The 11675-nt window shown below is 33.5% G+C and overlaps 2 protein-coding genes across 2 annotated transcripts; both read right to left on the reverse strand.

Moving 5' to 3' along the window:
• On the reverse strand, nucleotides 604-5152 carry LOC104723745 (acylamino-acid-releasing enzyme-like). The gene is made up of 18 exons (XM_010442144.2): nucleotides 5016-5152; nucleotides 4591-4772; nucleotides 4156-4459; nucleotides 3848-4072; nucleotides 3570-3767; nucleotides 3405-3476; nucleotides 3056-3194; nucleotides 2745-2896; nucleotides 2568-2650; nucleotides 2342-2460; nucleotides 2180-2258; nucleotides 1913-2093; nucleotides 1759-1819; nucleotides 1554-1676; nucleotides 1277-1468; nucleotides 1125-1193; nucleotides 934-1010; nucleotides 604-842 (listed from the first exon to the last, which is right to left on the reverse strand). Exons 1-18 carry the CDS (start codon nucleotides 5150-5152, stop codon nucleotides 776-778), a joined length of 2460 nt encoding a protein of 819 aa, XP_010440446.1. The 3' UTR covers nucleotides 604-775.
• Nucleotides 5402-6550, reverse strand: LOC104723746 (auxin-responsive protein IAA1-like). The gene is made up of 2 exons (XM_010442145.2): nucleotides 6064-6550; nucleotides 5402-5970 (listed from the first exon to the last, which is right to left on the reverse strand). The coding sequence occupies exons 1-2, from the start codon at nucleotides 6225-6227 to the stop codon at nucleotides 5616-5618; spliced, it is 519 nt and encodes a 172-aa protein (XP_010440447.1). The 5' UTR covers nucleotides 6228-6550; the 3' UTR covers nucleotides 5402-5615.

Genomic DNA, 11675 nt, shown 5'->3' on the forward strand with positions numbered 1-11675 from the left:
GTGTTTCAAGGCCTCCAGGAGATACTGAACTAGTGACGTGGTTTGGGACTTTTCAGAGTAATGTGCTCTCATAGTAGTTTGGTGCTGTGCGGTTGTTGTATGTTTTTTTGTTTTGTAGGTGTTTTCTAACTACTTTCATTTCAAACTTTAAACCCAAACAGGGTACCGGTTACACATAATTACATTCACATATAATAGTTCGTAAGAATATGTAATCAGGAGTTCTTTTGGGTTCGACATCCGCAAAAATATCGTTTAGATTGAAGAAGAATCAATCTGAAAACTCCACAAGTTGGAACAAGTACCTTGTATTCCATCCCATTTCTTGATAATTTTTTCAAAGATGAAAGCATTACATTGTTTGATTATTATTTAATCACATAACTATGTTATTCGTGTTTATTTATATGTTATGACACATGCTAGTGCCACTCAACAATACAATTACATCCGTTTCCGGCTGCTATTGTCAGTTGAGTTCAATACCGTACGTTACTAACCGCAACCTTCCGTTTCTGCAAACTCATGCATTGTGTGTAAACAAAATCAAAGCCTTAAAGTTTTTAGCCGTTTATTTTTCTTCCCTCATGTGTTTTCATTGCATAAAAGAACCTGTTAAACCACTTTATTTTCAAAGGTTTATGACATGAAACCATAAAGTCGCAGTCTTTGCTGCAAGCAATCTAAGATTGGTGAAACCAAAGGATTATTCTTTCGACTCTTTCCATTCCGATTTTTTAAGAAAACAAACTCGGTATTCGAAAATATCAGGTGTTCACAGCTTGCAGTACTTGTTGAACCAGACAGCAATGTTGAGAAAGCTTTCAAAATCCGTCTGTGGTCTGCATACACAATCACAAGTTTAAAACTTTCACACAGAGATTATTTAAGTATTAACTATGAATAACAAAAATGGCAGGCTTTCGTTTTTACCTGTCCAGGGGATGATTGTCATTGGGAAAGACTAGAACTTTAACCTCAACTCCTTTCTCCTTCAATGCCCTCACGTACTATACAAATCAAGAACACCAAATTAAACACCATTACCAACGATATTACCAACGAGTTTGAGTCTGCAAACTTGAACTAGTTGCAGATTCTTTCAAAACTAAAAAGGATCTTACTTGAAATCCGTTTGATATCGGAACACGGAGATCTTGAGTTCCCAAAAGAAACAAAGTAGGTGTTTTCACCTGCAGCAGTAGTAAATACACAACAAGAATCATTAAATATTTTCAAACGTCCTGAAGAACCGGATAAACAAGGTTGGTCTGACCTTAGAGATATGTGATATAGGAGACATTTGATGAAACCGAGAAAGATCTTCAGGTGAGGGGGCTTCTGTATAGTGGGTCTGGTCCCCATAGGCTTCAACGAAACACCAATCAGGTATATCTGTAATCCCAACCATGGATGCTAAGTTGCATACAGGATTCCTTGCAGCTGCTGCCACAAATTTATCCGGTGCCTACAGAAAAAGTTTGGGATAAATGAATAAGGATGGTGCTTACTAATTCAGTGCCATCAATTCTGAGGTAAAGTAACTGCAGTACCTGGCCAATCAAGTGAGTGGTTAAAAACCCACCATGAGAACCACCCAGCACAGTTATTTTAGACGGGTCTGCGAGTCCCATTTTGATGGCATGGTCTACAGCCGTGAGCACATCGTTCACGTCCTGCGTCAGAGAAGCTTATCAATTAAGCATAATGCAGGTTAGAAAGAAGAAAAATGGCATTGCAGGCGTATATAGTAATTACCTGCGATCCAATTTTGCCAGGTAGAGACTGCAAAGCATCTTCCCCATATCCCAATGAACCCCTTCAATTCAAATGAGTCACCATTACCAAGTTAGGATCTCTAAAAGGTTGATGAACTAGTGGAATTTGGAGCTGTACGCTCTCGTAAGTAAACCTGTAATTTACAATCAGCTGACTGTATCCAATTGAGGAGAGATAGGCCATATTCCTGGAGAAGCTGCAAGGTGAAATAGAATGAGGACCTCCATGAAGAACAGCAATTAAGGGATCACATTTCCCAATCTCCTTAGACTTGGAGGATGATACATATATAGCTTCAATAGGGTTTTTGGCCCCTGCCATAAACAATAACAGAGTATTCAGGGCCACAGTCAAGAAAACAAATAGTTTTTGTCAAAATCAAAATTAAAGTGTAAATTACCTTCTGTAAGACTTTCAGAATCATCACTAATTGGTACTTTTAGAATTTTAAACTGAAGAGATGAAAGCTCTGAGATAACCTGCCGCAATTAAAACAAAAGATAGATGAGGAAAAGACTTAACATCATTTAAATCTAAAGTTCAAGCAATATATGCTTTTGACCTTTTCAGAGCATCTGATTGGGTATTGAACATTCGACCACTGCCATGAATGCTTCCCAGCTGAATCGACAACTTTCTTTCCATACTTGATTTCAGGAACACTCACTGGACTGCTAGACACTAGTCAGAAAAAGAAAACATAATGTTGTTACAAGTCTGGTGTGTCATTAAGATAAAATTGTGGCAGCTAGTAACTGAGATTAAGTAACTCGCTCAAAATATTTTACCAGCAACAATATTATCACCATCTAGCGCAAGAGCGCTCCACGAATAATCTGAATCATCAGGGCTAGCACGTGAGACTTCACCGCTGAAATATTCTCAAGATATATAGTTTATCAGTTAGCAGTTAGCACAGCAGCAGGAGGAAATTCTGAAACTTTCCATATCAATTCAACAGTCACCTTAGCAAATTTACGCTGAGTATCGCTCGACAACTGCGCCAGTAGGTAGACAACATAAGGCTATGTCCATCTGACAGCCACGGATCACTCAGAAGGCCAGTAACATAGAGCCCAGGGAAACAACCATCGTTAGGACAATTTACAACTTCAATCTGCAATATAAGATATCTTTGAATATCATCAAATAACATAACAAATATGTTTGTGTGGAAAGAGTTATGCATTTTTAACAAACAAAAAGTGGTCAACCCGGGAATATTTTGAAGGTCTTATTGGCTTTTAAAGAGAAAAAAAATTCCGCATAACCTCACCACGTCAATGATATTTGTTGACTCAGGAAGTTTCCCATCACTTGGCCAGTCAATCCTGTGAAGTGACTCGGTTGCCCAATGCGCCCCAGAATCAACAGCAGTCTTTGCGGATACAAACACAAGAAATTTGCCATCTTTGCTGTGAGGGAAGGAAAAAAATGTATGATGACTAGAGAGAGTAAGTTTGAAAGTTCTAACAGGTCATAACAAAAATGAACGTTGCAAATCCACACCGCTATATATAAGGGAAATGTTGAACAAAAGTTGTGTAAGAATACAGAGTAACAAGGAAAACAAATACTCTTAGCACATATATAACTTAAAAAGCAAGGAATCATAAGATGTAAACCTGAAGCGAGGACAAAAACCGCTGCTTATGCTCTTAGTTAAATTATGTATAGGGAATCCGTTTGCATCATCTCTGAAACCCAAGTAAACATAAACTCTATAGTATTTATGGGAAATTAGGAATAATTCAGATGTCTCTTAGTAGTTATATAAGTCACCAACTCACTTTGGTTCATCCGCAATGAACTTAATTGCGTATATGGCACAAGGTCTGTTGTAGCAGTACTTGATACCTAACTTTCTTTTATCTCCCAACCACCCAGCAAAAACCAAATATTGAGCTGATCCATTACTGTTTGGACTCCAAACAACCTGTCCAACACTTATCGATCTAGGAATTCCTTTGATTGGCTCGACCTCTCCACTGTTAAACAGAAAAAGAGAAACAACCATCAGAAAAATTACGACTAAATGTTCTTTTCTTATGAAAAAATTGAGTAATACCTGTCAACATCGATAACAAACAGCGCAGGCTGCCTTTTTCCTGCATATGCTTCTCCCCATTCCTCTTCCCAATCCCCTTCACCTTTCCAGCTTCCAATATCCTTGTCCAACGAGTTCCCTTTCTTGTAATAACCTAAATGATCAAATGTAGGCTTTGGACGAGATGGTTCCTCAGCGACATAGGCAACACGAGTCTCATCAGAATTCCAAGAGATCCCTTCAAACCTACATCATATATAAGCATTACTCGTTTTTATACTTCTACAAGAACTTGTCTTTAAAAATCAGCCAAAAAAAAAGTGGTATACCATCCATCAACGTATACAGAGCCATGAACTTTCTGTGGAATATGGAACTCCTTCTCTAGCTGAGACGAATTCCATATCTCAAACTTTGTAGGAGACTCGTTTTCAGGGTTTCGAATCACAAGGAGCTTCAGACCTGATGGAGATGGGATAAAAGCTGATGCACCAGTCATCTCGATGGGGAATGGCGCCCAGTGAAAGTTAACAGATTGGTTACTTTCTTTCGAGATATGACCCGACAACATAAACTTCTTCCTTTTATTAGCCAAAAGGTTAGCCTGACTCAAGGCAAACATTGCCTGAGGACCTGCAGTAAAAAGTTTTCAAATACTTCAAACTTATCCCATTACAATAAAGTGAATCATCATTTCATCTGGTCAGATGATTCATTCTCAAGAACAAAACGCTTAAAATCTTGATTTCAATGTCCCAACTTACCAGAATCAGAGTTGACAATCCAAGCCTTGTCAATGCTGGGAATATTAATGAACTCTTTAAGTAGCTTTGACTGTGTGGCATACTCTTCCTCAGTAGTTGAATCCAAACTAACATGCAACTCTTTAGCCGAATCAGTTCCAGAAGAATCCATGGCTACAAATCTTCGAATCCAATTCTTGCAACTGAAACAAGTATCTCATAAATCTCTAAATGATTGCAAAACAAATCCAGTTCGTAACAGATAAAATTTGCTCCAAATTCGTCAAAACAGAACATACGATAAAACAATCAAAGGAGTGAACTTTCGGATTGAAAAAGATCAAACAGACGATACCCATCAAAGCAACACCATCAATGATTCATAATCCGTACCAACACAAACAAAAACACAGAGATTGAGAGAGAGAGGAAGAAGAAGAGCTTACGGCGATTGAGTGGGTGATAGAGTGATGAACGTAGGTCGGAAATGAAGGCGACGAAGATGACGATGAGAAGAGCTCAAGTCAAACCCCAATTTGGTGAAGCAACTGATTGGTGGGTGGTGTGTAAAGATTCTCGCCATCTATATTAAGTCCAAAACTTTCGATGTTGATAATATCCATTAAATTTCCCACATTTCTTAATCCAAAATTTTATATCTTTCACTATGTCCCAATCTTTATTAGTTAGTGTTTGTATTATACTATAGAGAACAACGAAGCTCACATCTAACCACTACATATCTTTGAATCCTTTAGACACTTTAGGTTTGATGTGTAAATGATTAGTCACATAGACAGATCTGTGCATAATGTTTGGTTTATCTTGAGAATACATATAAACTTTGTATAATCAAAACTGATCTTTACATAATTAACGGGCTATAGTGTTTGTATCCCTATTGTTCATACCTCTCTCTCTCTCTCTCTCTCTCTCTCTCTCTTTCTCTTTGTTTTTCTTTACATCAAACTTTGTTTTTATGTCTAAAAAGATCTCTAAAATAAAGTAGGAAACTTGATGACCAGAGCCAACTAAAAGGGCAGGGATCATAAGGAAGAAGAAGCTTCAGATCCTTTCATGATTCTGAGTTTTTGGCAAGATGAAGAGAACATGTCCCATGGAACATCACCGACCAACATCCAATCTCCATCCTTGTCCTCATAAGTAGGTACAAATCCAGATCCCTTTTTGTAGCCTTCTCTCTCGGAGTATTCACCTACTGTGAACTTGAACATGTTCTCGAGTGCCTTGAGAAGCTCTGGGTAGTTTTTGTACATCTTGAGATCTATCTTACGGAGATATGGAGCTCCGTCCACGCTTACTTTCACATAACTAACGTTTTTGTTGTTGTTGTTGATCTTACGGTTAGATCTCACTGGAGGCCAACCTACGATTTGTGTTCTGAAGTTTACAAAACAAGATTACTCATTAGTACACTGATCGATCTATATCAAGAGATTTGAATGAAAAATACTATTTCAGATCTCAACTTACTTGGAAGGAGGAGGAGGAGCAGATTCTTCTTTCGTGTCGCTGTTCTTGCGCTTGTTGCTTCTGACGCAAGAAACTTCAAGTTGTTGTTCTTCTGTTCCAGGCAATCCCAAACGAAGCTCGGTGTCCTTAAGGTTAAGCCCATTGATGACTTCTTCAAACGCCATATTCTCCTACTATTTTTGTTGTTTGTTTCAACTATTAGAGTCTCTCTTCTTTAACTCTTGATCTACTTCTTCTTCTCTTTTTCTTTGGGTTTGTGATAAGATCCCTGAAATGTGATGAAGTTTGCTTTGTGTGTTTGTGAGATGGTGAGGGAGAGAGAGAGAGAGAGGGATTTATATAACGAAGTTGCTTTGGAATTAGGGTTAAAGAGAGAGAGGTGGGAATTATGACGTTGTCGGGGAGCATGAGGAGACAAGCTAGAGGCAAGGGGACAAAGGTGGAACACAAAGATTTTGGACGGGGAAAAATGTCATAAAAATCTCCAAATATGCATTTTCGTTGATTTAAAGCATTTTTTTGTTGACTTTAAAATAAATCATAAAGTTTTGTTGACTTTGCTATTGAGACTTTAAAAAAACCATTCGAATATGGGATTCAAACTCCTCACCTTTTCTCAAGAATGATAGTTACTTCACCAACGGAGCTATGCTATATTATTAACTATTTAACACAAACACAAACATATATAATGTTTATGTTCAATAAGAATAAGCGAGAACAATGGTGAAGCCTTCTTCTTCAGCTTTCATCTCTGAAACCTCCTCTCATTTTTCAGACGACACAATCTTCTTCTTAATATTTCTGACTCATCCTTTGTTGGATAAAACAGAAAATTGCAGGAAAGAAGAAGAAGAACTGAAACTAAAATTGCTCGATTGAAATTGAGAAGCACAAAGTCTGAGAATTACAAACCGAGAAATATATATAGAGGAAGAAAATAACTACCCATAACCCATGATAAGAAAGCTAATTAATCAGAACTACCCATGATTACTAAACCCATAAACCACAAACTTCTAAAACCCATATTTAATTTTGAATCAATCAACATCCTTCTCTGGCACAATGAATAGTTCATTGTGTTCTTGCTTTTTCGTATCTTCGTCAATTTGATTTGTGTTTGGGACACTGACGAATAGTTTCTCCTAATCAAAGAGCTTTTCACCTTGGAGACTAGTCTCAATCATGTCTTCATTCGTGGTGGTGACCTCCACATCGTTCCCTGAAGCCGTATTCTTGATTATCGATTGGTGGAGCTTCTCCTCTTATTTTGAATCTTCAGAATCTCCACCGTCGATGTCTGATTCTCCATCTCCGACGAGATTTATTATCACAGAGTCGAACTCCAATTTTGCCTCCTTGAAAACCAACGAAACCCTAAAACAAAGAAGACGAAGGAAGAGAGTGGATCGTTTATGGAAGAACAAGTATATCTATTTGTGTTTGTGATACTTAGATTAAAAACATCACAGTGCTGTTGGTTAAGATTTTAATCTTTCCTTGTAGATGTGATAGGTTCGAATCCCATATTTGAATTTTTTTTTAAACACAAACGACGTGGTTTTGCTCATTAACTGTTCTCAGTAACGATTAGTTAACTCTGTGTGATTGTTCCGTTTACCTATTTAACATGGTGCCTCAGTTGGCAAAGTCAACAAAACTTTATGATTTATTTCCAAGTCAACAAAAAAATGAGTATTTATTTCACCAAACGAAAGAGTTCATGCTTTAAATCAACGAAAATGCATAGTTGGGGATTTTTATGACATTTTTCCCATTTTGGACGCGGTTTCTTTCTTATTTTCAACGGTCATGATTTGTCTCCGCCAGTTGCGTACTCGAGAGCCTAGCCGTTTCTTTCTCTTACGGTCAAACGAGTAAAGAGAGGGTAAGATGACTTCTTGACCTCTCTATACCACACGATCACGCTACGTTTTTGGGTTTCGCAACTATTCGTTAATTCGGTTTGATTCAATAAAATATCTAACTTATATTTTGCGAAGTTTAGATTGGACAGTATGAATCTTCTGCGGCAGATATAATGGGATAAGAAAGAAAACGAGTACAATTGTAGATTACAATACCGGTAAGACAATGTGGTATGGTAAATGATACGGATACAATATTAATGGTCAAATGGTTATCAAAGAATTCATAGTTTTGAATAATGTGAAAAATGATTTATCTAATAAAGATTAATCTAATAGGTATATAAAAAAACATTGTACAAAAATATAATTTATTTTCTCGCAGACATGTATTTTTATTATGACTAGGACTCAGACCTTTCGTGATGTCGCGGAAGAAGTATTTTAGAAAAAAAAATAATTTAATTTAAAATTAAAAAATATACATTATGAAATTATTTGAATATAATAGAATAGTATGAATAAATAAACTGTTACTAAAAACACAATCATTAAAATGAAAACTTATAACAAAAAATATTATGTAGAATAAACGCAACTTTGCAAAACATATTGTTTAAAGTATTATAGATATAAGATATTTTTATGAAGAATTATGGTAAAGAGCTACAACTAAAAAAAATCATTATGACGAAGTGATCCTTACTGAGAATATTGAACTAATGGTTATAATGAGTAATGTAATTTTCTATTAAATAACTATAATTAAAAATATATTTAATAATGAGTGAAACAGTATCAATAAAAAAATTAAAATTAAAATACACAACTCTTAAGAACAAAATAAAATAAATTTTAAATATTAAAATAGTTTTTACCGAAAAGTGATGATAAATAGACACAACTGTAAATTCTATACTAAGTTTTATTAAATTTCTATATTACTATAATCATTTCTAAAATTTTAGTTAGATTATAGAATAACATTAAATATTAGATATTAATATTCAAATTATTTAGATTTAACATAAAATGAAAAATTTGTTTCAACGAACAATGATTTGTAAGTTATTTATGAAGAGACAAATATATAGAGAGTTCAAAAGATATGAATATTTAAATAGACATACCTATTAGAACGAAAAATGGTGATGAAAAAATATGAATAAAATATAGTGAAAATACACAACTCTACAATGAACAAATACAACTGTTTGAGTTTTTTAAAAAGAACAAATAAAACAAATTGTTTTACAAAAAGATACTACGAAAAGTCGCAATTGTTGTTCTCATTTATTCAGATTGTTATTATATTTTTTAAACGGAAAGTTAAGATAAATATACACAACTGTAAATTCAATATTAAGTTGTATTTTTCTCTATTGCTATAATCATCTAAAATTTTAGCTAGATTATAGAATATATTCAATTATCTAGATTCAACATAAATTGGAAATTTTTTTTCAACGAACTTGTTAGTTAGTGATGAAGAGACAAATATAAAGAGAGTTCAAAAAAACATGCCTATTTAAATAGACACACCTATTAGAACAAAAAATTATGATGAAAAAATATAAATAAAATATAGTGAAAAGACACAACTCTACAATGAACCGATACAACCGTTTAATTAAAAAAAACAAAAGAAAACATTTTTTTTTTGTGTCAGTACTTGATTATTACCATAGTCAAAAGTCAAATCCAAAATCTCATTATATAATCCATCTAACTCTGGAAAAAGACTCTAGGTATAAAATTAACTAAAAGTTGTAAATTAGATTTATCATTCCAAAAATCATTTGTTAAATCAAGAACTGGAGGAATCTCTTTACTTTTAAAAGAATGAATGCTAGAGAATAATTTAGAGAGCTGTAAAAATCGTTGAGATTGTAATTTTATATGATTTGGTGTCATGGCAAAAAAAAATGAAAACAGTTCAAACAAACAAATATATATATATATATATATATATTTCAAAAGATACGAATATTCAAATAGACACAACTCTACAATGAACAGTTGCAATTAAAAAAAACCGTTACAATGAACAATCGCAACTTTTTGTAAAACACATAATTTAAATTTTCTATAGATTTTTTTGGAAAATTATCCAAAAAGTACGATTGAAAAAACACAACTTTTGGTAGCATTTATTCGGACTGCTATTATATATAGGTATTTTCATTGAATTTTTATATGTGAAAGCATCTTTATTACCATATTGAAAAGTCAAATCCAAAAACTTACTATGTAATCTATCTGACTCTTGGAAAAACACTCTAGGTATTTTCATTAAACTTTTATATTTAAAATTAACTAAAAGATGTAAATTAGATTTATCATTCCAAAAATCTTTTGTTAAAAGAATGAATGCTAGAAAATAATTTAGAAAAATGTATAAATCGTTGAAATTGAATTTTTAGTTGATTTTGTGTCATGGCAAAAAAAATGAAAAACAGTTCAAACAGACAAATATATATAGATTTCAAAAGATACAATGTTCCAATCAACACAACTTTATAGTGAACAGTTGCAACTTTTCATAAATAACTGTTTTAATGATCTATCATGACTTTTCAGAAAATATCCAAAATGTAGATTGAAAAAACACAACTGTTAGTCGCATTTATTCGGGTTGTTATTATTATATAGATTAGGTTTGTACAATTATGATCTATAATAAATTGAGGAGGGAGGGAGATGCATGTGGATAAGGGTGAAGAGTGTTTGTAGTAGAAAATGAATAAAGAAATCAGAAATGGTATGGCCATGTGATATGCCGTCTCAAAAAAATATATTTCTGTCTATTTTATTTTAGTTATTATATATATATATATATATTATATCTAGTAAAATCTTTAAAAACTAATAATTAATATTAGTATCATGATATTTTATATTAATTTATAGAAATATTTGTTTTAATTGTTTTAGAAAATATGAGTTTACATAATTTGATACAAACAAAATGTATGTTTTGGGTATTGTATATTTGTGTAGTTTTGGATTTGAAAATTTAATATTAACAAAAAATTAGTTTGACAATAACTAACAAAATTTATATATGAATTAAATTATACGGACGTTATACATAAATTCAAATCTATAATGGATGACATTAGTTGCATGCATATTTTAGCAGCTTACAATACTACTAAAATGATAATAATGCATTTTTAGAATAATTTTAGTATACTTTTATATGAAAAGATTATAGATGATACTCTAATATGATTGTATGAGTTGTTTTTCCAATGAGCATTAGCATTCTTACATTATTTATGGGGGGACACATGCTAATGCTAATATGCTATGCTAGTTGTACAGTATCTTGTAATTATCTTTGCATTAATAACTAACAAAAATGTAGAAGAATTAACATTTTTACAACATAATCAAAATCGTTATATAATGTAATTAATAAAAATTGCGTAGATAGTTTGTTTATTCTTTTGGAAATCACATGCTATGTTATACTTGAGAGCGTGCACAAGTCAGAGGAATGGGACACGATTCACCAGTGGACAGTTTTAGGGTCGTTGGGTAAACAATGAACATGCCAATGCTCTCTCAATTTTGATGTGAACACTCACTTGGTTCTCATTCATCCTACGTGTTCTCTCTTCTTTTACTTGTTCTCGTCTTGTGTACTTCGTAGATAAGAAATGAAAGAGTGGTTGAGAAAAAGGTCCTTCAAACATCTAAAGTAATAAGTTAGTTAAACATGTTTAACACGTTACG

This window comes from Camelina sativa, chromosome 11 (genome assembly GCF_000633955.1).
Source record: "Camelina sativa cultivar DH55 chromosome 11, Cs, whole genome shotgun sequence".
Lineage (NCBI taxonomy): Eukaryota > Viridiplantae > Streptophyta > Magnoliopsida > Brassicales > Brassicaceae > Camelina > Camelina sativa.

Coding starts and splice junctions, on each gene's coding strand:
- LOC104723745 (XM_010442144.2), bottom strand. CDS start 5,152: ATGGCGAGAATCTTTACACACCACCCACCAATCAGTTGCTTCACCAAA. Junction 4,073..4,155: donor TCTGTATACGTTGATGGATG/GTATACCACTTT, acceptor TATATGATGTAG/GTTTGAAGGGATCTCTTGGA. Junction 2,897..3,055: donor CAACAAATATCATTGACGTG/GTGAGGTTATGC, acceptor CTTATATTGCAG/ATTGAAGTTGTAAATTGTCC.
- LOC104723746 (XM_010442145.2), bottom strand. CDS start 6,227: ATGGCGTTTGAAGAAGTCATCAATGGGCTTAACCTTAAGGACACCGAG. Junction 5,971..6,063: donor GCTCCTCCTCCTCCTTCCAA/GTAAGTTGAGAT, acceptor TGTAAACTTCAG/AACACAAATCGTAGGTTGGC.